The following is a 25,050-nucleotide window of genomic DNA, read 5'->3' as shown; positions in this document are numbered from 1 at the left end:
CTTTGAGGTTGAGAACATTAATGGTAACCAGACACAAGCTATTTTGGGGGGAAATGTAACGGGGCGCACTATCAAGGTACAAACAAAACACCAGCATAATTGCTAATTAAAATACCATTGAAATAAGAGGTGCATGTGCCATGCATTTGAGCAATTTTATTTGTCAACGTGTACAATTGGTATAGGAAAAAAGGCTGAAGAGAGAGAAGTTAGTGGTGTACAAAACATGACACACAGTCATGCAAACTTGAGTAGGTCATCTAGGGAGACAGGTCTCCATGTCTGAGTGTCACTCATCATTACAAAGGACACACCACGATCGATGTAGAGAGTGGCTCGTCCAAAGCTGTACAGTGCTTTACCTTCGTGACGCTTCTGACCAGCTACTGGCATAAATAGAATACCATTGTCCTCAGCCTGTGAGAAGGAAACCGAATAATAGCACTTTTTACAAATAGTCACGTAGTAGGTGTGTATCTGTAACTATGGGATACACTAACTGACATGTCAGGCTATACACAGCATGGGTAATTGAGGAGATCAACATTTAGCTGTGACTTACAAGCGGTGCATAAACATACCAGTTTTTCAACAAGGTCTTTAAAGCTCACAGTTGCAGGTGCTGCCACAGCGTTTTGATAAGAAGGCACACTCCTATATACACAAGAAAACAATTAATAGCTGTACAGTTTCTTCCTCTAGGCAATTCACCAATTCACCCATCATGCTTTATATAGTGTCGTCAGCAAGGGTACAATAATCAATTCTAATTTTCTGCTTATCAGAGCAAACTTAAAACAGAATTGTGGTGCATTCAAAGCTATCCCTGAAGTTCCCACCTCCTCTCTGTGCTGATAAGGTACGCCACGTTTTCCCTAGCCCCAGGCTGATAGGTGCCTGCCACTGCTCTATTCATCATGTCAAGAGCTATGTTCAAGTGGTGCTTGACTAAGGGTTCTCTTAAAATGTCTGCATCCAGATGGCCCTTCCAGCCCATATACCTGAGTGAACATAGGTGTGTGTTGTGTGAGCGAGATATAAACTACAGCATTTTCTAGAGTAGGTTCATGACAGAGGTCTAAGAATAGCACTAGACCTTATTATTGTGGGTTGCACTAGATTGATGCCCAAGTATGTTCTGAGCGCACAAATTTTGATAACAAGATCACACAAATTAAGTTGGACTGGTGCAGTATCACACCCAATGCCCCTACCGATACATCAATACACCATAAAGGCTTGGAATGTGTAACCAATCACCAATAAGATGCCAACTGCAAGTATACTGTACATCTAAGAAACGTCCCACTTGATAGGCAAGACTAGGTTTTAGATTACTCTAATCTTGTATCACAATCTGATTGCCACAGAAAACAAGACTGATTTGGACGTAACAGCGCAGTGATTAATGTAACACTGCATGCCAATACACCCTAACAATAAAAGGCGGAGTATAGCTTTCCAAGCTAGTGCCGAGCACATCAATAATATCTGATAATATACATGCTTCTTTTACTCACTGCTTAAGATGAGCTACAAGAATAAACAGTTGATCATGCACTCACCATCTTGTGACTTCGTCAAAGTTGGGATTTTGTAGCAGCCAGCTGGAGAGTACTTGAATCCACTTGGGGAAGAAGTGTTTCTCTAACATGGAGGCATAGTGCTGCGCGGGTATCAGGTCTCGCCAGGCTAATATCCACTGGAACGGTCCTGTGTTAAGTTGTAACAGATGTATTGTGTCTTGTGTGGGCAGATCAAATGGAATGCTTAATTCGTATATGTGTGTGTATGTGAGATTATGGCTCACTAACGTGCAATTGATTATGAATGCAAAAATCAAGATGCTTGCCATCTAACAGAGCTATATTATGGTGACACCTTGGAGACACCCCAACAACATCCCATCACAACACAACACAATAGCAATTGTGCACATTATGCACTTTCAATACACAAAATGTGTCGCAATCTGCACACATGCTATGTAAGATGAAGTAACACCAACTGACAACTTTAGTAGCTTGGGCTCATGTGCACTAACACAATTATTTATTCACTCAAAACAAACAGTGAGCAAAGACAACAAAGCTCACCAATCTCCTGCTTGTGCGGGTTGATTTGCAGTTCAAGTTGGAGACAGTAGGCAAGTTTGGGTAGAATGGTCCTCACAAGGAACGCCTCCATTGTCTGAGGGGAGAACACCTAGTGCAGGGGTGAGAGTGGGTACAACAGTAACAGGGCTTACTTGTAGTTCACTACAGTAGATAAAGTCGGCAACAAAGGGAATATTGAGTGTTCACTACAATTACATGTATTTCGTTGCTAAACAAGTACGGGTATCGTATAACGGGAAACTTAGAGCCACTTTTTGATTTCGCTAATAAGCCGAATGGCGTTGCTCCCATATAACTCTGTCAATGACATTCTGTTGGCCACTTAGCTTTAATATTTTAATTGGGCGATCCCTGGTAAAATTCGTCAAATTAAAACACTTGCCAAATTTTCACGTCATACAGCATTCTACATGTTGAGGCAAACACAACACCTTTGCAAACTCACAGACACCCTCACACAATAATCATCCACAACTACTCAACCATACACACACACCACACCCACCTTGGCCCAAGGCTGCAGCACGTTGTAAGCCGAGGAGTCTGAAGGGTGCCAGTTGTTGAGGGCCACTGCCAATTTGTGACGAATGGGCACAAACAGAACCTCCATACGACCCTCTGAGATAGTAAAAACGATAGAAAGAGGACATAAATTATAAGAACGAGTGCTACATGTATATAAAGTAAAGTATTGAATGTGTTAATTAATAATTCACAGCAGATATTATTAATTAAATAATCACTTTTCACTATACATGTACATCACATTTTCATTAGTACCCTCAATGCTTACCCATCAATGGCAACCAGGGATGAATCCAGTTGTGTATGGGTACAGGGTCAGTAGTCGGGTCCCACTCGGACACCTCTCTCTGTAACCGTGGCAATACGAGTTGGTCCAATATATTATCGAGGACCCATGGTGGCAGTAGAGGTACCCACAGCTCCAGTAAGTTTATGAGGGGGGAGCAAGTCTTGGGGGACCAGGAGAAAAGGGTGCGACGTAGGCGGGGCATCCACACCTCCCAGATCAGCCGGTCGTACGGGTCCATGCTGTGTGGGCGGATGATACATGTATAATTACTAAGAGCTGTGATTACACACAGACACATACGTCTTGATCAGGACACATGATTGTACATATGTGGTGGGACTCACTCATCAGTGGTGGGCATAGTGTGTGTGGCCTGGTTCTCTCTCAGCAGCTTCTTCCAGCTGGCAAATACTTCAGTGTGCTCCTCTGGGTAGTCGAGTATATCCCAGTCCTGTGGGGGATCAAATATCTTGACTTGTACGTACTTACGAGCTACTCGGTGATAATAGATAATACGTCAAAACCTGGAATTACCAACACAATGCCTGTACGTCAAAACCTGGAGTTACCAACACAATGCCTGTACACCAAAACCTGGAGTTACCAACACAATGCCTGTACGTCAAAACCTGGAGTTACCAACACAATGCCTGTACATCAAAACCTGGAATTACCAACACAATGCCTGTACGTCAAAACCTGGAGTTACCAACACAATGCCTGTACGTCAAAACCTGGAATTACCAACACAATGCCTGTACATCAAAACCTGGAATTACCAACACAATGCCTGTACGTCAAAACCTGGAGTTACCAACACAATGCCTGTACATCAAAACCTGGAGTTACCAACACAATGCCTGTACATCAAAACCTGGAGTTACCAACACAATGCCTGTACACCAACCTGGAGTTACCAACACAATGCCTGTACGTCAAAACCTGGAGTTACCAACACAATGCCTGTACGTCAAAACCTGGAGTTACCAACACAATGCCTGTACGTCAAAACCTGGAGTTACCAACACAATGCCTGTACATAAAATGGAGACTTATTTGGCTGGTAGGCAGTGCAAAGAGAGTGACCTGCTTTATACAGAGTGACTAAAATTATGCTTCAGGCTTTCTAAAAATAAAAGATTATGTAAAGCTATTAGTGACTGCATACTGTGACTGCATATACTCGCTTAACTAAAAGTGTTATTACGCCTCGGTGCGCATGCGCAAGCGAGGCACACGGTAGTGTGTTTGTCTGTTTGTCTGTGTAGACTGCTACAGCTGCTCAAGGATCAATGAAGTGCAAGTAAGAGTTTCTGTAGGCTTTCTAGTCATGTTTTCTTGGATTTTAATTTGTCGATTTGCAAAATAATGCTTCGTTCTCGAGTTATCCCTACTTGGAATGCCATTGCAGCCTTTTCAGCAGAGTGCATAGCAAAATTTGTTCACCGAGTGTTGCTACTAGTTAGCTCTGCACTAGAATGCTAGCTATTGGTAGCTGCAAGAGTGAGAAGAGAGCTGCAAGACTTTGCTGATGAGCCATACTTTAGACTTGAACTTTGGCATCGATTGTTTTTAACAACAATCGTAGTCAATCATTACTCACTCTTTGAGTTTCCCTGTGATTCTGGATTCTGCCTGCATGCAGCAAAATTAATCAATGCAAAATGTTCATCGTGATATAATGTGTGTATACAAGCTATTAGTAGTTTTATGTTATGTAGCGTTGGCGCCTCCACCGAGGCATCAGCACCCGCGGTGCTTTCATTATAGTACGGTGGCCCTGAATGTTACTCGAAGTTGATACTTGAAGTTCAAACATATAGTTGGTAGTTGGCAGCTCGTAGTAGTTCGTACTTGGTAGTTTATCACCTTTAAAATTTGCAATGATTAGAGAATCTAATGTTAAATTAGTCTAAGCTATATCTAGATACTTGTTTGGTGGTGGTGCCCCGAAGGAGGGGTCCAACATGCGTGCACAAATCACTACAAGTTCAGTGCATTGATGACATGTGGTCACATGATAATGTTAAGGCCAATGCACTAGCACCTGTAGTGATTTGTGCACGCATGTCAGACTTCCTCTGATGGTTCCCTATATACAGTAAAGTAAACTTGTTTTATTGTAGTCAAGCCTTGAGGGCAAGGTTAATTTGCGCATGCATGCCGCTAGCATCTAAATGAGTTGGACCCTGTTTTTGTCGGTGTCCATGTAATTTAAAGCTCTCAGCCACTACGCTCGAGATACTAAATCAGTGCCTTTGGGCTTCATAATCCCATACACTTCTCCAAAACAGTGTCTATCTATTAATTGGCTAACTACATATCCTTATAATTATTAATAAACGGCCTCCAAAATTTAGGTGTCTTAATTATGATACTGCTATACACCTAATACTGCTAGAATAAGATATATCTAGCTGGCATGCATAAGACGACAATAATGTGTGTCTGCAATACATAAGTAAAGCAACATCAATAACACAATTCATCCAGCTAGCTCAATGATTATCAATGGTAATCATTAGGTGGGCATTCTTGTAACGTTTAAAGGTCACGAACTAACAACTGAAAACTGCAAACTACCAATTACCAACTAGCAACTGAATGTTTGAACTATCAACTACAAGTAGCACTCAGGGCCACCGTACGTCATTACAGTATACATGTATGTACTCAGCACACTGCTCACCTGCAGTTGTTTCTTGATAAGGGGGAAGAAGACGGCCACGGCGATCGAGGAAAGGTTGTACGCTGCATACTCAACTGGGTACTTAGTTTGTAGGTCAGTCATCATATCACGACAGTAGTCCAGGGTCAAAGGTGGACCTACTCCAGTGAGCCGGTTCTCACAGCTGTTAGTGTGCGTGCGTGTGTGTGTGTGAAAGATGAACCAACTGAAAATGAGAACAACATAATTATACCATCAAGTATATCATCAAGTATAATCATATGCGTTGACTAAATATATATACGCATCAAGTACAATGTATATGTATAAGCTTTTGTGTGAAAATATTGCTGAGAACTGTCTTAGGGTGTGGAAAGGTTCGAGACACACCATTCACAACCAAAGTGAATTACATATTGTTTATCGTGTACTTGATTGACATTGACAACTAGTTCAGGCCAAGACTATAGTAGTACTCACACACAGTTCAAGCTCGAGAGTGAGCTCCTACACATATTTAAGACTACATCGATTCTGAGCCCTTTGACTATAAAAGTGTGAGCGTTCGTATCTTTCAATATTCTTTTTCAATAATTTATTCATAAGAAGGAGTATATAGTACAGTGCAGTAAAAATCGAGAAAAAAAGTTACTGTGATGAAACTGTACCTGCTTGTAGCCGTAGGGCTTACTTTTGTTTCCACATCCTTTTCAGGTAAGCGAAGCATTATGTTTCGAAATAAAATAACCACAATCATACTCTAGGCACTGCTCTTTCAAGAAGAAAGAGAAGTATCGCAATAACTGACAACAACCAAACCACATATATTGAGCTACTGAAAGGACGAGATGGTCGTGGTGGTCTACCAGGGCTACCAGGTAGAGACGGACTGTCTGGAAGCAAGGGAGATACTGGATTGGTAGGGAAGACTGGAGATCAGGGACCACCTGGACCGGTTAGCGGAGGAGTGGTCTACACTCGCTGGGGCAAGCGTACCTGTCCTAGCATATCTGGTACTAGCATGCTGTATTCTGGAATAGCTGGTGGAACACATCACACTCACGGAGGAGGAGGTGGAAATTATCTCTGCATGCCAGAGGACCCGGAATACATCCTGCCCAGTAGATCTGGTGTTCAAGGGCATGCATACGTTCATGGTGGGGTTTATGGAGACCCTATCCAAGGAGACCAGCTTCATAAAATTCCTTGTGCTGTATGTGAAGTCTCCACCCGTGTTATGAAGCTGATGATCCCAGCTAAAGCAACCTGCCCGTCATCATGGACACTCGAATATCGTGGATACATCATGACTATGTACACAATGTACGGAAAACTTGTAGGTGATGGTCGTGGTACATTTGAATGTGTTGACGAGGATCAAGAATCTCTTCCTGGAAGTGAAACCCCTGATGATTTTATTTTTGGACTCACTCACGTCGAGGCTGGGTGTGGTACACTGCCCTGTCCTCCTTACAACTCAACTAAAGAGCTGAACTGTGTGATATGCACCAAATAACTATAACTTCCAAACTTGAAGACTAACAGTACTGTATTTGTTATTATCATAATTATTAACGTGTTAGTATGTGACGCTAGAACATTGAAACGGTACACTAGTTCATTCGGATGGATGTGAAAACTATAGATTTGTACACTGTATTAACTTTTTGTAAGTAATTATAATTAAATTTCATATACACGTACACAATTAAAATAAAGGAATTGATAATGCGATTATATTATAGTATAACCAAGGGCGTATAAAAGAAGAGAGGGCATGCAACTCTTATATGAGCAGAGTTCAAACGTGGGCGGATGAATGTGCATGACTGTGCATGAAATGCTAAAAATAGAAATTTCTATTTTTAGCACTTCATGCAAATGCACACATTCCTCCGCCCACGTTTGAACTCTGCTAGCTATGTGTACTGATAGTGGAGTTGCATGCCCTCTCTTCTTTTATACGCCCTTGGTACAACGGAAACATGTAACTCAAATGCTGATGTGCACGAAAATGACCATGGAAATTAACTGTCTGGCTCTTGCTAAATTATTTTTGTAGCAGATAATTTAGAAAGCCACTAATGGACTGATAAGGTTGGTCATCAAGTGGTGCTGGCTCTCATAGTCAGCAACTTTTCTTCCTACAATTCATACGTGCATATCGTATTTACTTGATTAAACGCCCTCCTTGAATAAACACTCATCGCGTTTAAACGCCCAGGGTAAAAGCTCTGTCTTTGTTAATAAACGCCATCTTAAATAATCACCCATATATGGGGCGTGGCACTGTGGGTGGAGCTAAAATAGCACATGGAACCCAGTTGCAAGCGTGGCAGCATAGAATAATAATACTTTTTTTATGATGCATCGATGGCAGAGAGAGAGATACCGACACAGAGGGCACCCTATGACTTAAATTTAAGCTGAGAAATAGATTTAAGCTGAGACAGCAGCCCAAGAAGAGCACAATAACTGCTGCTGTGCAAGAGTTTTGGAGTAGACATAACAATAAACGCCCTCCTGGATTAAACTCCCCCTCTAAAGACTTCGATCTGAAACAAACGCCCGGGTGTTTAAATACGGTAGTTTAAAACATGCAGCGCAAATGCTAATAATAAAGTGACTATATCTATCAGGACCACAGTTTAGGTGAGTCAGGAACTGCCTTGCAATCTTCTATCTATGGTAATAATTATACTAAAGACACTATATATAGTAGTATATATATACTACTTATTAGAATCATTATTCTATGTACGTGGACCCCTTCCCAATTAACACACTCACATGTCAATCAAGGCGAGGATCTCCGAGAGCTTGTCAATCTGAATCTCCTCCTCCACCACCTCTTTTCTCAGCTCTTCCTTCTCATAACCTAAATTGACTATCAAGTCACGATTGTGCCTCAGACGACGATCACTCTTGAGAATGTCCTGTTCTGTCCGATCCACTAGCAGCTGTACGTTGTGAAGGAGCTCGGGCAGGAACAATTTCTGGGCGGAGCCTATTTTAGGGGAAGCGAGGTAAACTTTAGCCACATACTGGACATGGTATTGGGTTAGATATTGGCCACGGTAAATCACAAATACTTAGTTTTCTAACAAACTGACAAAGAGGTGTTCATCTTCTTACCTGGTTGTTGAGGTCCCTCGTCAGGTCGTGAGTGGCGGTCATGGATATCTTCATAGCCGGACAAAACACGCTGCTGTGGTCCGGTCATATCTATCACTTTAACTGACGGACCCCGTACCCCACCACGGGACTTCACAGCCTTGCCTGACTTCTGCATGAAACATTATCCTGTTCTTACCTGGTTGTTGAGGTCATGGCATAATAATTATGTACATTATAGTGATGATGTACATGTATATATACATTATAATAATTATGTTGCACATAACTTAGACTTTTTTGGCTTGTGGACAACATCAAAAACAACAGATTACTTAGGACAACAAATGAATGACATACCATGAGTTCATCCACCGTTTTGAATACGTACTTCGGCTTTGATGTTCTGGAATGATCCTGTTTGCATATGTGTACACAATGAAGGAGCAGTATCTACATTAAGGGTATCCCTACACACCTCAGTCTTCTTCCATTGTTGTAACTCTTGCTCAAATTGTTTCTGTTCCTCCTCATCTTCAGAATCTACCACTGCTGTCGACTGCTGGATATTAACACACGTAATTGTAACTACCCAGTATACCCACAACTGTTAACTTTGTATGCTCAATCTACCAGGCTTCAATATGCATGTAGACATACAGTACATTATTGTCCACCGACTTAGTATCTTGGCCTGTGCATGATTGTACATTTTCATGAATAGCATAATTACAAATGTTAGACTAATGTAGATCTAATGAGCATGCTCAAACTATTATTTTTGGGTGCCCCTGGGCATAATTCGTGTCAAAAACACTTGTGCAAGAAGTTTGTAGCAAAAGATGAGATGGGCAAAATTTTTACGAGGTGTACGGTATACATGTAGATGTACTTGGTTACAACCTTGCATATACATGTACACCTTTTTAAGTTGCATGTGAGAAAATCCTTTCCCGAAATCTGTATGCTTGGTTGCTTTAACCGGATTGACGATACCAGCGCCCTTTGAACCCAAACCTTGACCAGCTCGCCAGCCCATCTTGGACAACATCTTGCTACCAAATCCTGTCACATAGTAAATGTTGTTTAGTACCGTATAGCAGGTCATTTTCGTGGGGTAAAAAATTCGTTAAACTCAAACACGGTGATTTCGTGAGTAAAAATAAATTGACTTCATTGCCTGCACTGCATTGCATGCGTTCCGGTAAACCACACCTACGTTTTTGTGGAAGTCAGCTTGCCCACGAAAATAACGAATAATTTACCCCACGAAAAGTATCCACTAGATACGATACAAATGTGACCAAAATACACTTCTTGTGCTACACTTGTAAGATCTAGGTACACGCACCTGTTGTATGCTTCTCCCATCTACCGAAGTCCTTCTCTATGACCTTGCCAGTGGATGGTGTGGTCCACTTTTGAGGCTGTTTTTTGGCTTTCTTCACACTTGTAGTAGCAGGTCCCGGAGCCTTTGTGCTCTCAAACGCACCTACAACAAGAAAATGACACATGTGAAGTAATAGCTACATGTATACAGTATATAGTATACAGTTTTGAAACATGCTACACATGTATGTATAAGTTCCCCAGGGAGGAATTGTTAATATTTAGAGCATTACCAAAATTTAGAACTACGAAATTATTCTGCGCAATAGAATCTACGTCACTATTTGAGCTGTACGAATATTTAGAATGGAATTAAAATTACCTGTTATACGGTAATATAATTTTAGTGTCAACCATTAGCGCTACAGTGCTCTAAGATCTTATATGCATGTGTTACTCCTGTAAATACTCAAGAGAGGTAAAGTACTTTGCATACCTAAATTCTTGTTCTTGTTGAGAGCAGCAGACTTAAACCCCCTGATGTTGGCCTCGTCCCCGCCTTTTGATATCTGACGCTGATCATAGCCTGCCAGAATCACCTTCGCCTCCTCATCCAAATTCTGGAAAGAAAAACATGCTTGAACTGATGGCAAAGACTTAATATGCACACAGTCAATACTACAGACACTACACTAAAGTCTATTTGCATTGAGTTTCAGCCCCGGAAGTTATGTGGCCAATTATGCTTCATTATGTGGTTGACAAGTATGCTAGCGACTTCTACATGGACAATGCTAACTTTTAGGATCTTATCAGCTCTACAGCATATAGAGAAAGAAGAGCTTTTTAACAAGGAATCCAATGGTTATGAATTTCAGTGAAACATGACAAAGTTATAAAAAAAAACAGTATAAAGGTCAAAATCAACACAAATCTACAGCTCTTGGCTGTATACTGTATCTTTAGGACAGTGCAGTTTGGCGGCGTTAGCGAGGTGGCTGCATTTCAGAAAGTGGCCACGGCTAGTTCGCAGTCCTACCTCATATCCAATGGCTGGATATGAATCATTATGCTGACAGCTACTTCGAGTGTAACCTTATTTACATTTGCAAACCACATCTAAAACGTTCTACCCGACCGTATTATACATACAAAAGTACATAAAAAATATATCTGGTTTGATAACTAGTTTAGGACTGTCAGAACTGACAAGTACACAAAATAGCGAGGTGGCCGCATTTCAGGGCAAGTTTTGTATCTCTATAGTATTGACATAGCTAGCAATCCGTGCCAAATGAAATGGCCAGTACATCGAGGTGACCATAATTCAGAGAGCCGGATTAGCGAGGGTCTACTGTATATTCACCTCACTGATACACACCCACCCGAGTGTGTCCATCAGACTCCCCTAATGTATATCCACCTCACTGATACACCCCCCCCCCCCCTCTCACTGACACGCACCCACCTGAGTGTCTCCATCAGACTCCCCTACTGTATATCCACCTCACTGACACACCCACCCGAGTGTCTCTATCAGACTTCCCCAATGTATATCCACCTCACTGATACAACCCCCCCCCCCCCCCCCCGATACACACCCACCTGAGTGTCTCCATCAGACTCCCCACTGCCATCCTTGGCATCAGCTCCTTTGTCTCCCTTCACAAAGTTAGAGTAGTCAGAGTATACAGGCACACCCCTAATCCATAAAGATGAAAATATTAGCAGTATGCTAGCTATTAAATCTCTTGTCTACTTTACTAGAGAATGTTAAACATTGAGGCTGAATGAAGCGAGCATAGATAATGTCGTACGTGTGCATGGTGACAGTGAGGTAAAGCCGTCAAACAAGCAAGCAGGAGCATGTACCGTCTTCATAATTACAGGACCACTCCAATAGAAGAACCAACTGTCAGTTTTATTTGTTCTATTTTCCGTATTTTGCTTAGTTAATTAGTTAACACGACCAAAACCAATACAGAGCATAGTTTCATACAGCACATACCGTATAGCGTGAAATTTCCGCGGGTTAGCAATCCTACACGAACATTAATTCCACGAAATTGTTCTTTATCTGCTATAACGTGCAAAGATTAAAAGGCGTGGCTTCCAGTAAGCAGTCAACTAAATGCTTTTAGAGGTCATTCTACGAAATTTAAGTATCCCGAACATTTCGCACTATACGGTAGTAGTCTGCAAGCCAGGCTCAGTTAAATGCTGCTGTTGCTGACACATTCAATAGAATACAACTTTGTCCCTGTGTGTTGTGTATTGAGAAGCTTTTTAATAAGTGACCCATACCCAGCTCCTCCAGTTGAAACATGACGAGTGCAGATGAAACTATAATTATGCAAGACAACCAGGTAACTATAATGCGATTTTTTGTTAGCTCCACCACCATTTCAAATGTACACCATTTTCTAATTGATGCTGTACAAATTAATAGAACAAAGACGGTACGGTACTACAAACAGGGCCCGACCCGGTTTAATACCCAAAAACCAAAATGATAGGGAGATTGTAAAAGCAGTACCAAACTGCAAATCATCCCCTACATGTAGTTCTAATTCTGGAAAGCATTACTTGCTAGTTTCCTCATCAGAGTCATACTCTGCCCATTGTCCGTATATCCTATCCTCTCGCTGCTGCTTGCGACTTCTCTTAGGACCTCGTCTGAACTCATTCTCAGAGAGCTCGAATGGCTCCATCTCCTCTTCTGAGTCAAACTGCATGACTATCTATCTATATAAAGTTTACAAAACTGCCTCCCTCCAGCTCCATGTGCTTTGGTAAAGATCGTATGTCCAATTGTTAAAAACCAGAGGTCCAAAACACTAAATTTGTTTATGACGTCCTAATGTGAAGATGTTGTAATGAATGTAATGATCGGCACCTAAGAAAGCTAGGTTTGTGTATTCAGTGTAGAACCTCTTTGTGAGATCCGAAGTGGGCCAGAGAGTCTTGTGTTGATATACACTACATAATTATTGTGAGAAGCGCTAGGGTAGAGAAGTAGCTAGCCTCAATTCCAAGCATCGAGGCTAGGAGTACTTCTGATACAATATAGACTAATGAAAGGATTCATTTGCTCATAACACATTTTTGCAAAAATGGCAACGAAATAATAGACACAGTTCCCGCTAAAAAACGTTAATAAATATAAGATTATGTCTATATATAACAAAGAAGAATTGAAAGGTAAGATGCATGAGAGCACACAAACACAGACATACAGTTATTAGTACTAATCATCAGCAGTAAGGTCTATCACGTCCACCACAACCTCTGCAGTGAAGAAATGTAACTCAATTATGACATAAGGGCGGCTCAGACCGGCATTCATGCAAAGGACGAGGTACATGCTCTCCCAATTTTATAACATAGTTAATCTTCATTGCAGCAGTACTACTACAAGCATGGCTGTACTAATTATTGTTATTGACAACGTGAAAGTTTATGTACACATTGTAAGGCCACGCTCTTCTTCTCTAAGAAACCCACCAGCCTACTCATTTTTCAAATGTGCATACATTCGCTCACTCAAAATTGTAATAACACCAGTTTCCCGTACCACAAAGAACTACTCACTTTTGTATGGCTGCCATGATCCATCTTCACTCAGCTCCACTTCCATCATAGAGTCCCCCATCTCCGTCACCACACTCATCAAAGATCTGAGGGAAAGAGTATGATTGAATTGTGGCAACACTGGACAATCGCCAATTATGATGTTGGTTGATAATGGGCAACCATTTGAAATCTAGGGTAGGTGTAGTTGGGTGTGGCCCCATTCTAGACGCTCACGTAGGGTTGGGCACCACTGCAATGTCAGGTTTTGTTCCTGCTGCAGAAATGTTGCAGCCCAATCAGATTGCAGCGTTCAATTGCTGAAGGCGTGGCTCATTAATGAACGAGCCAGTAATTAGTAATTCTCTTAGTTAAATCAAAATGCAACCAATAGTAGACAAGCCATTGATCAGGAACACGCCAGGTCAGTTAGAGCTAGTGGCATGCAAATTGACTCTTGTAGTGGCATTCTAACTGAGCTTTGCCGTTACTGCCCACTTGGGATTAATCATAATTATTCATGCTTAGCCACACCCTAAGACTGAAACAAAACCTGACATTGCAGTGATGCCCAACCCTAATGAGTGTCCAGGGTGGGGCCACGCCCAATTACGGTAGGGGTAGGGGTAGGATGCGTGATATACAATCAGTATACTGTATATACTTGATTAAACGCCCGGGCGTTTATTTCAGATAGAAGTCTTTAGAGGGGGCGTTTAAACGAGGAGGGCGTTTAATCCAGGAGGGCGTTTATTGTTATGTCTACTCCAAAACTCTTGCACAGCAGCAGTTATTGTGCTCTTCTTGGGCTGCTGTCTCAGCTGAAATCTATTTTTCAGCTGAAATTTAAGTCATAGGAGTGCCCTCTGTGTCGGTATCTCTCTCTCTACATCATAAAAAGTATTTTATTCTATGCTGCCACGCTTGCAACTGGGTTCCATGTGCTATTTCAGCTTCACCCACAGTGCCACGCCCCATATATGGGCGATTATTTAAGATGGGCGTTTATTGACAAAGACAGAGCTTTTACCCTGGGCGTTTAAACGAGATGGGTGTTTAATCAAGTAAATACGGCATGTACTATTCACACACACACACAATAAGTAAAAGAGCTATAAGCGCAAACTTTTCGAGGCACTTACATTTCGTGGAATGGCCTCTAAAAGCATTTCGTTGCGCAATGTTCGTGGAATGACTGCTTACCGGAAGCCACACCTTTAATCTTTGCATGTTATAGCTCTAATTAAAGAAAAATTTTTGTGGACTTAATTTTTGTTAGGATTGCTAACCCACGAAATCAGCAAAAATTAAGCCCCTCGAAAACTTCGTGCTACATGTATACGGTATATAATGTTGTTACACAGCCACAAGTGCCACATGGGAAATACAACAAACATAAATAATCGGCAAAGTCTTTCATTTACATAAAATTAATGTACATGCACTAAATACCAACAATGAGAACTCACTTGTCAATGTAGAGCTGACTCTCAGGGACGTGTTTGAGACAGATGGGACAGTGCCACTTCTTGTTGGGTAGGGGCTGTATAATCGACCGGCCATTAGCTTGCTTCACTCTGGCCTTGAGCCTGAAAAACAGTAAACTGTACATACAGTTCGAAACTTGATACAGCAAACAACAATAACATGTGCGCAGCCAGGGTGTCATACAGGATTTTGAAGTAGAGGGGAAATACGGCATGCGTTGGCAGAAAAATTGCCGGCTATGGACACTCAGCCATACAACTAGTAAGGGGGGGGGGTTAGAGCCAGAGGGGGGATATCCCCCCCCCCTGTATGACACCCTGACAGTGAAGTGTACATAATAATGACAATGGCAGCTAGCCTCACTTGTGATGTATGTTCATCAGAATGTAAGCCTCTGCATCAAAACACTGGAGGTGCTTGCAGTGGGACCCTCTGAAAGTGAGCAATATCATTCATGACAATAGTCTAGAGTATTGAAGTGAAAACTTACCGTATATCTTCTAATTTATCGGACAGCAAAAAATAATTATTTTGGAAATTGTCCGGGCATAATTGGAACAGAGCATGCGAAGTGTCCGGAATAATTAGAACAAGCAAGCAGCTGCATGCGAGCTAGCTAAGTTTAATAGAACAAGGTACGACTGAATAGTTGCACTAACTATCTAAAACTAGCTACTCAAAGCTATCTAACTGCAGCACTCCAAGTCTTACTTGCCGTCTATGAATGGTAACTCAACTTTTCAAGGTATTGTCCGGATATTTAGAACAAATGTAATATTAAAGTACTGGAGTGTCCGTTGTATTAGAACAACGAAAATTGCCCAAAAGAGTGTCCGGGTAATTAGAAGTGTCCGATAAATTAGAAGATATACGGTAATAACATGATGCTTAATAATACATAATAGCTATAATAAATAGGAGCTCACCTTGAAGGGTATATTAGTCTCTTCTGGCTGATCTGCAAGAAAGGGAAGTATTGTCAATTAAAAGGCTGTACATGTAAGAGTACATGTATAAGTCTGATTGAACTAGAGCACTGAAGTGCTAAACACTTCCAGCTGTTAGCGTCTCACAACCAGATGTTGTACAAATTGTGTGAAAAGTACAGTAGTAGTATACTGTATGTATAAACATTGAAACACACCAACAACAGGGGCAATGTAACTGTAGATCGTAATATGAAAATCATATAATCATTATTTGATAAGTATACAGTCACAAGGCTTTGAAAATGGCAGTGGTGCATGTCACCATACTGCACGTGCAAGGTACGCTTCTTAGCTTTTGCTCGCATTTATTTGACTAAGCTTTTATGTGCAAAATCTGTCACAATAAAAACTAATAACTCGTGTATGTACAGTGAACATCACAGCTTTCCCACTAAAATTGCAGTACATTTGCACGTCTCTCACAACTATATCATAGAACTCACTGGACAGACGAGGGACACTCTGATACAAGAAGCCTTCACATCCGTGTTGCTATCATCTGTGGTAGAACACCAGACATTCACTGACTATTACAATACATGTACGTGTTAATGCCTTCTGGACCCATTGCCCCACCCTACTGACGCTACCACTCACTATCAACTTGATATTACATTGGTTGCTAGGCAATGAACACGTATGTAATACATGATACCGATAACTGTTCTGTATAAAGTATGCAGGCTCAAACCTAAGGGAGCAGCCCCTGAGGGCAAGCTGCCTGTATAATGTACACAACACGAAGATTCTTTGCTATTATAATGTGTTCTATACTCGACGATCCTAACCAAATTGAGGCTACATGACCGTGTGTTTTAGAAGGGTATGATGTTTATTACAAGCTTGTTACCGAGATAAGTGCTGTACACATACATTGTACTAGGTAGATACAGTGTAGACTGCACGTTTCAGGACGTTTAGGGGCCAACCACTCTACGTGGCCGACGTGGGAGGATGCATACAAACACATTATAATATATACATTGTACAGGGAGCACTGTACACATTTTCTACAATTGCACGTATTCGCTACACGTACATGTACATAATCACAAACACACACACACACTAGGCCACCTTCTTTATTTGCATGGTATCTCCTCTGACTGGACAGCAGACGATCAATGGTCTCGGCCACATCCTGGCGGCCATTACTGGAGTGTCTCCTCATTTTACCACCACTATCACTGCTACATGTACCACCTCGACTGATTGGCTGAAGCGACGAATTACCAAACGAGTAATTCTTCCCTGATGAGTTTAAAGGTGGAATTTGAAATGAAAAGGGCAGACCTAAGTTTGAATTGTGTTTACGAGTGGAGTCGTTGGTGGATGGTGTAAAGGGCTTGAACGATGACGTAATGCTGCTACCACTAGGAGTTGACATGGCGCTGGACAGAGCAAGGGGATTGTAGAGAGAGAGATTAGAGGATCCAACGATTGGCAACACGCCTGGAAATGAGGCACTTGTGAGTGTGGGGTATGGAGCAAACGGATATGACCCACCATTCAAAACTATAGATCCCCAGATCGAATTTGTAGATGTAGCACATGTAGTCGCTGGCAAAGTAGCATGAGATTTTGTTTTCAATTTGAGATACTTGGCTAGATAGGATAACTTGACTTGGGCAAGGTTTCGACTGACGTCACCATTGAAAGGCAAAAAATCAACAACACCACTATCTCCAGTTAAAGACAGCAAAGTTCCAATTTTTCCAAGAATTTTCGAAGTACCAGTGTTTGAGCACACCACCTTAACCTTGTCCTTGGGAGCAGGAGATACAAGTTTCAGACCAGAGCAAGGGACTTTTACTTCAGTTCCAGAATAATTCAAAACTGTTGCGATTTTGTTAGAAGATACCTTTTTAACAATACCACGAGAAGAATGGTTCTGGTCGAGGAATTTGACTTCAGTATCCACAAGATCAAAGTATGATATGAAAAATGTGCGAGATGAGTGTGGGGATGTTGGTGAGGGTGTGAGGGGCGTGGAGGATGTGAGTCTATCGGAGCGAAGAGGGATATAAGTTGGTGGCGATGTTGACATACATGTATACGGAGAATAACTTCCTAATTGTCTGTCACCGCCACCACTAGGTGATGAGAGAACTGTTGGTCGTGATCTCCCAATCGTATCTATTGAAAACATATCTTTGCCTGAATGTAGCATACCTAGCTTCATCAGTCCTTGATCTTGCACGCTTGGTAGCTTTGGTGAGTGATTGCGAATACCACTGCTAGTATCGCCATTTGGAAGGGTGAACAGTTTTTGGTGCATGCGTCCGTTTGTGTTTGAGTTGGGATGCACACGAGCCAAGTCGGTTTCCACCTCATGGTCACATGATTTGGAGGGTATAGCACTAGTTGTAAGCAGTCGGAGGGGGGAGGGGTCACTGCCATTTGGGGTGAGGTCTGAGAAGGCTGGCATACTGACAGGAACATTCCAATGCCTGTACGTATGTACAGATTGAAATTGAAAGTTTAGGGCATTTTCTTGGCTACACTGTATGGCAAACCACTACCTTAGCGGGTTTGAATTACATGTAGTGATATAGGATTTCATGGACTAGAAGCTAATGACTAGACAATTAGTATCTCGAGGGACAACAAACCTTTTGTCTGGGTACTTTTTAGGAAGCTACATAGAGCTAGATCTAATACCACCATGATACAAAGATACTCACCTATTTGTTTTTCCAAAGGACTCCACAACCACGGGCACCTTACGGCCACTAGTGCTCAGTGTTGCCTTTTGACCAAAATAGACCCCACTGTCGGTTCTAGCACAGCTACCATCACCGGACACCTGCGTTGGTTGCCTTGTACTGCTCATAAACTCGCTCATTCTCTTCTGCAGTAGCCCATCTTTCCTGTGGTTTTTAGTTAACGAAGGCTCTAAAGCCATTTTGTACACAGCATGCAAGCTAGAACAAGTATGTACGTCTTGCCGGCTAGGCTAGGCTAAAAAGCTTATTACATGCAATTGCTGACTCAACATAATTATAATTGTACCCCCTCCATATAAAATCCCCCCCCACACATTATCAGGAGCAGAACTGCTGATTACAGAATAGACAAGAATGTTGAAGTCATAACATTGAAGCACCAGTGTCTCAAAAGGAATAATATATAGATGATTGGAGCTAGCTGGTGTTCAATTATTAAGTGATTGGTGAAATGGTTGTTCAGTATAATTATACGTTGCAGAGAATCATGAGAACCTGGATTGTCCTGCATAACAAACAAACAATGTCGTATACAGTATACAGAGTGTCGTATACAGAGTGTCGTATACAGAGTGACACAGTATTTACGTCGATTGGGTGAAATTCCCAAGGGAAAATTAAATGGCAACGAAAATTCCCTACACACTTCCTTTTATGACCACGGTGCTAAACTTAAACACACAGGGGATGTTACGGTGGTCTGGCAACAAGGAAATCACACTGTTAAATGTACTGGCAAGAGTTTCTACATAATTACATTTAATGCGGATATAGATAACCTAAAATACGCAGTATGCAGTTCCTAGAATTTTACATGAGGGAAATACCCAAACTTGGAAGACATGACAAAACTGAGTTACATTAATTGATTGAATTACAGTTGCTATGCAGAATTGCCATTGATCCTCAGTATGTAAAGTTGTGCCCATTACAAGCTCACAACTACATACAACTACAGTATCCATGTTTGTAAACTGTGCAACACACAAACTCAAACTTACACCAAAATTGGTCGAGATTTAATAACGAGAAGAGGTTATCATCCACTGTAGGGTAAAATATAAAACATTTAACACATACAAAGCTATAATTATGTACAAGTATGTCCAAACGCTACTATTGAAGAATGGGATATTATGGTACAATAGGAGCACAAATTCAAAGTCACTCTCACAATAACTCACTAGGAATCACATTGTAACTATCATCATACAAGTCCTGTTGTTGAGGAGAGGATGCAAAACCATGTTGTATAGTAATTACATCCTCCTGAGGGGGAGGCCCCTGTATAACTACAGGGGTGTTAGATGATCTCGAGGACAGTGCTGAGGGCCACTGAGTAATTACAGAGACCGGGCAAGACTCGCTACTAACGTGAGAGGACTGGGCGGATGTGGGGTGCCTGGTTGAGTCCCGTTCATCTAGTGTTCCCGAGAGGTTGCTGCTACAGGCGCTAGTGGATGAGCCCGTTTCACTGCTAGTAGAGGACTTTCGACTCCTAGTGTGCATGGGGAGGGATGAATCGTTGCACAGAGCAATGTATAATAATAATTATGTAAGCACGATGTTTATATAAACACCTGGGAACCAGTTTAAGCACTGTTACTAAATAACACACATAATTAATCTTTCCCATGGACACAAGTGGTCCACCTCAACCACGATGACCTCAACAGAACTCACAATTGTGTGATTGGTTCCTCGTCCTCAGAATCACTCAGAGTGAGGTCAATGATAATGGGATTATTGCACGTTTGCCCCGCCCTCTTCTCTGGTGTGCTCTTAACCGTGATGGTGCCATTGTTATGTTTCATATCCGGGGTTAGAATATTGTGAGCTGTGACTGTCAGTGTGCGGGAGGTGGAGTGAAAGTGTGTGCATTTGCAAGCAAGCAGCGTTGGAGTTGTGTTTTGTGTTGTGTGTTGTAAGGGACAAGCAGAAAGAGGTACAGCACACACAGTCTGACACATACACTACCGTAAAAGCTTAACGTGACATGAATTGCTATGGGGGATAGAAATATTCCACATGTACAAGTAGCTCACTTTTGTTAGAGAAAGATTTCCATGTTCCGTCAGAACTGAACTCTATAATATCTGAGGTACTTCTCTCACAAATCTCCTTAAACAATCTGCATAAGTACATGTACATATACTTAAGCAGTGAGGACAGCACACACTACTCTTAACAAACTACACAAGCTACAGAGCTCTACACAAAAACATGTACATACCCATCAACAAATAGATCTTTGAATGGTGCTGTCTTATCACAGACGGGACATATCCACTGTGCTTTCCTGCAGAGTCAGAGTCTTACTTACAAGCAGAAAAACAGAAATATGTGATTGGAATTATCTGGACTAAACTGTAGATCTAATTTTTGGGTCAATGCTCAGGTACAATTTACCTCTCATTCATTTGTAAGTAAATGCTAGCGTCAAAGCACTGCAGATGACTGCAGCCCATGGCTCTGCTAGGGTTAGTCATACGTATCTTGCCAAGCTGTGTGGGGAGGGCATTGTAACACATTTTAGTACTCAACATATACCGTATAGCGCGAAATTTTCGAGGGGCTTAATTTTCGCAGATTTCGTGGGTTGGAATTCTACACGAAAATTAAGTCTACGAAAAGTGTTTGCTAATAAGAATTACCTGCTATCATGCAAATATTTAAAGGCGTGGCTTCCGGTAAGCAGTCATTCCGCAAACATTGTGCAACGAAATGGCTTTTAGAGGCCAATCCACGAAATATAAGTGCCTCGAAAATTTCGCGCTATACGGTAGTGCACTTACTACATACACACACGTGTACATTGTACTTACAATTGTACAAGCTATTGCCAGCACAGCTACATGTACATGAGTATCTTTTCTACAATATTATAACTAAATCAATCTTACTGGACAAATTAGTGATATTCTTAACGAGGTTGCAGATATCTCGGAGTCAGCGTCTGTTGTCAATTTCTCCTTCACTGTGTGGGCAATATGGAAACACGTAGTACAAAACACAATCAAATTTTGAACCGTGGAAAAGTTGTCATTAAATTGCAGTCCATAAAGGAGTATAAGGTTTACAATACTGCTACAGCCTTCTATTGGTACACAAGGACATGTACAACATGTAGAGCTACATGTACATTGTACTACAACATGCATGGTAACAGTTACCGAGAGCCCTGGAGATGTCTGGGCTCCTCAACCCCTTTGATTTGAGCCCTGTGAGAAGGTCACTGGAGGACAGGCTCTTCACATGCTCAATTGTCACACAGAACCCCTGTGTATGGTGTGTGTACTAATTACGTAGTGTTGTACACGTATAGCTTATAAAGGTCACCCTTGGGCAGACCAACGTGGGTATAGTGTAAAGAGGTGACCATAGGTGACTGTTATGGAATGCTGACCCAGAGGAGGCTATATTATAGAGGGTGACCTGCTTTCAGGGTGACCATATCAGACAAGTTGACTCAACTGTATGTTATGTATAATTATGTACATCTGTGTACTGTGTACGTAGTGTAGGCTTGATTTTATAGGCAGGAAATGAGACATACATGTACATAACAATGTACACTAAAATGAAGTGCAATACCTGTGGGTACATGATGTCCTGATGCCAATATAGAACAACATCGTTAGTATGGGAGGCAGAGGTCTTAATGAAGTTGGTGATGTCCACTGGTTTACCCATACGCTTGTAGTCTGGTCTGTGTGAGTATTGTGGAGCATATCCCTGTGCGTGTGTGTGTGTGTGGGGGAGGGGGGGTTAAAGGTGTTATAAAGGTTAATGTACACAGTACAAGTCACTATAGTATGTGCAATTTCTGCCAAAACAGTCTTTGATGTGGTTTAAATACAGCTTTGATCTCTGTGATATGTACTGCACATACCGGTATCTCAACGTAGTTATCATTGACTTTGATGTAGCACTGTTTGGGATAGAAATCTTCTTGTTCACAGCTAGTCTCCTGTCGAGCAAACCTACACAGTGGAAGTGGATCGATGTATAATATTCTCCCTCCACTATTATCAAAATATTATACAGATCGAGGCAACACGAATCACAGTCTACATGTACATGCACAGTAGGTGTGTACAGAGTAGGGACAGTCAAGGCACAGTCATGGGAATGGACAGTAGGTGTGTACAGAGTAGGGACAGTCAAGGCACAGTCAAGGGAATGGACAGTAGGTGTGTACAGAGTAGGGACAGTCAAGGCACAGTCAAGGAAATGGACAGTAGGTGTGTACAGAGTAGGGACAGTCAAGGGAATGGACAGTAGGTGTGTACAGAGTAGGGACAGTCAAGGCACAGTCAAGGGAATGGACAGTACAAACACACGAAAACAATCCTTTAAAGGCAACAGACAAACTACCTGCCAACACATGAAACACCGTAATCCATGCCATGTGAGTCTGTGACACATCCTGCTACCTATTGCACTGTTTGCTCACCTTACAATGACCTGATTGGAGTAGTCGCCTTGCGAATTCCTACGAGGACAATAAATTAGTTCAACTGGTAATAAACACTCCTCCAGTACAACATGGCGAGCCTCCAATCGACTGACAAACACAAGTAAAAAGATACTTTCCTGTTACCAAGAGCACACTAGTTAGTTCCAAAACTATTTGAACTGCCACTGATTAGAGATACCATTACGACATGACACGAGTCATCGTACTACATTGTACATGCGATGACTTACTTTGATGTATAGATCTCCTGCACTTGAACAGGAGACAAGAAAAATTGTACTCTCATGGTGCAACCACCACTGGGGGAATGGGCTGTGGATACTACGTGTGTGTGTGTTTATAGAAGGTATACAAAAAGTGGATGATGGCTTTCAACCATACATCCTCAACACGGAATGCTCAATTCTAATTGTGTTTTTTGAGAGGGTATACAAAAGGTATAGTTGGGGGATGTTGGCTGTTCATTCGTCATCCTACCGTACACTCAACACGGAATGTAACAGTACAAAACCATAATAGAAAAAGCAAACAGACGCCCGATCTTGAGAGTCAAGAATGATGGGTTAAAAAGTCTTTAATGGTGCCCCATTCATCTGTTGCATTCAGAACAACTAGTATACTGAAGCTATTCACTTGGGGCCATGCTGCGGATTGTAAGCTATATTGACATAAAGTATAGTATCGTGGACTTGATATTGGCTGCTGTAATACTTCAACTTAGGTTATGTACTTGTGTAAACTAAATTTGACCTTGAGGGAGGCTTAATATAATAAGGTACGGCCTGTATTGTCTCTGGCCAGGTTTTGTGGTGGTAGTATCTCTGATAATGGGGATGGGTCTATGTGGTTCTTCTAGGTGGCAAGCATGCACAAAACAATTATTAACTGGTTCAGACATTAGTAGTGTGTGTGTGTTGTGTGTATATATCTTGGGCATGTAGATGTAGCGTATGTACAAACTAGAACAATGTCCTGCCAACATAATAATTTACATGGAATAATCCAGGGTAAGCGTTTACAAAGCACATCTTTATGCGCGTAGATACAGGCTCATACCCAAGGCAGTTGGTCTTATGATCGTCTCCTTGAGCCTAAAGAACGGGTGGGGTTTGAACTTGACATCAGGATGCACCACATATCCCTGTCTGCTCTGTTGATGTGCCAACTGCTGGGCCAGTCGTAGACATGCCTGCGCCTTTGCTGGGGAGCCACGTTTTGGGCTTCGGTACGGTCGAACAGTCTGATAGATGTCACGAATATAGAGCTGTATCTTAGGGCTGCCATGACGAAGAAGTTCGTTGGCTCTTTGAAATAGCTCTGCTTTCCTCCCTCGTTGTGATTGGCTGGTTTTACGGAGGAGCTCCTTCAGCTCATTTACTCGAAACTCTGACAGCATACCCTGATATTAAAAGAAAAGCTAATGAAGGCACTATACTCCTCTAAATTCGCGAGGCCAAAGGCTTAAGGTTTCTAGTATTTCCACACTAACAAACAACGGTAACTAACTGGAAACTGAAGATATTAAAATACCTGACATTCTGCCCTTTGGTCTTCACTACTTGATCCACGACTGTGAGAAGAATGGTATCTTTCTGACGAAGCCATTACATTGACAGTTAATTTACTAAAGACAACTATAAATCTCTTGTACGTGTGTACAGGCGAGTCATGTAATATTAGCTAGCTAGCTAAGATTCTTGGTAAAGAGCACCGTTTTGTTAATTAACAGTTGGCTGACATTCTAATTGAAAATAA

At 41.7% G+C, this 25,050-nt stretch overlaps 3 protein-coding genes across 8 annotated transcripts; 1 reads left to right on the top strand and 2 right to left on the bottom strand.

Moving 5' to 3' along the window:
* Nucleotides 1–123: 123 nt before the first annotated feature.
* On the bottom strand, nucleotides 124–12,867 carry LOC135338836 (tuftelin-interacting protein 11-like). 3 transcript variants are annotated; one of them, XM_064534911.1, is made up of 18 exons: nucleotides 12,629–12,867; nucleotides 11,648–11,744; nucleotides 10,539–10,662; nucleotides 10,065–10,205; nucleotides 9,636–9,778; nucleotides 9,192–9,275; nucleotides 9,074–9,130; nucleotides 8,735–8,885; nucleotides 8,390–8,606; nucleotides 5,621–5,783; nucleotides 3,276–3,382; nucleotides 2,911–3,170; nucleotides 2,623–2,735; nucleotides 2,097–2,205; nucleotides 1,566–1,713; nucleotides 840–1,001; nucleotides 582–654; nucleotides 124–417 (listed from the first exon to the last, which is right to left on the bottom strand). In XM_064534911.1, the coding sequence occupies exons 1-18, from the start codon at nucleotides 12,775–12,777 to the stop codon at nucleotides 238–240; spliced, it is 2,478 nt and encodes an 825-aa protein (XP_064390981.1). In that variant the 5' UTR covers nucleotides 12,778–12,867; the 3' UTR covers nucleotides 124–237. The 3 variants fall into 3 exon arrangements, with proteins under 3 accessions (XP_064390981.1, XP_064390983.1, XP_064390984.1); XM_064534913.1 differs by having other exon boundaries at nucleotides 9,192–9,272; XM_064534914.1 differs by lacking the exons at nucleotides 11,648–11,744; nucleotides 12,629–12,867 and adding an exon at nucleotides 11,511–11,529.
* On the top strand, nucleotides 6,135–7,294 carry LOC135338845 (short-chain collagen C4-like). The gene is made up of 2 exons (XM_064534926.1): nucleotides 6,135–6,313; nucleotides 6,364–7,294. Exons 1-2 carry the CDS (start codon nucleotides 6,256–6,258, stop codon nucleotides 7,113–7,115), a joined length of 810 nt encoding a protein of 269 aa, XP_064390996.1. The 5' UTR covers nucleotides 6,135–6,255; the 3' UTR covers nucleotides 7,116–7,294.
* A 258-nt stretch (nucleotides 12,868–13,125) lies between the features above and the next one.
* LOC135338838 (E3 SUMO-protein ligase PIAS2-like) lies at nucleotides 13,126–25,019 on the bottom strand. Of its 4 annotated transcripts, none has more exons than XM_064534918.1 (15): nucleotides 24,826–25,019; nucleotides 24,352–24,694; nucleotides 23,526–23,616; nucleotides 23,272–23,310; nucleotides 22,708–22,798; nucleotides 22,410–22,550; nucleotides 21,989–22,094; nucleotides 21,719–21,792; nucleotides 21,225–21,319; nucleotides 21,049–21,114; nucleotides 20,861–20,946; nucleotides 20,499–20,658; nucleotides 20,000–20,313; nucleotides 19,817–19,861; nucleotides 19,140–19,320 (listed from the first exon to the last, which is right to left on the bottom strand). In XM_064534918.1, coding segments are annotated over exons 1-15 (1,728 nt in total). In that variant the 5' UTR covers nucleotides 24,901–25,019; the 3' UTR covers nucleotides 19,140–19,318. The 4 variants fall into 4 exon arrangements, with proteins under 4 accessions (XP_064390987.1, XP_064390986.1, XP_064390988.1 ...); XM_064534919.1 differs by having other exon boundaries at nucleotides 20,190–20,313; XM_064534917.1 differs by lacking the exons at nucleotides 20,000–20,313; nucleotides 20,499–20,658; nucleotides 20,861–20,946; ... (8 more) ...; nucleotides 24,352–24,694; nucleotides 24,826–25,019 and adding exons at nucleotides 13,126–13,330; nucleotides 13,634–13,719; nucleotides 15,082–15,201; ... (3 more) ...; nucleotides 17,167–17,541; nucleotides 17,596–18,539 and having other exon boundaries at nucleotides 18,774–19,320; nucleotides 19,817–19,990.
* Nucleotides 25,020–25,050: the final 31 nt, after the last annotated feature.

Source organism: Halichondria panicea, chromosome 7 (genome assembly GCF_963675165.1).
Source record: "Halichondria panicea chromosome 7, odHalPani1.1, whole genome shotgun sequence".
NCBI classification, from domain to species: Eukaryota; Metazoa; Porifera; class Demospongiae; order Suberitida; family Halichondriidae; genus Halichondria; species Halichondria panicea.
This window is presented reverse-complemented; position numbering and strand designations above follow the sequence as displayed.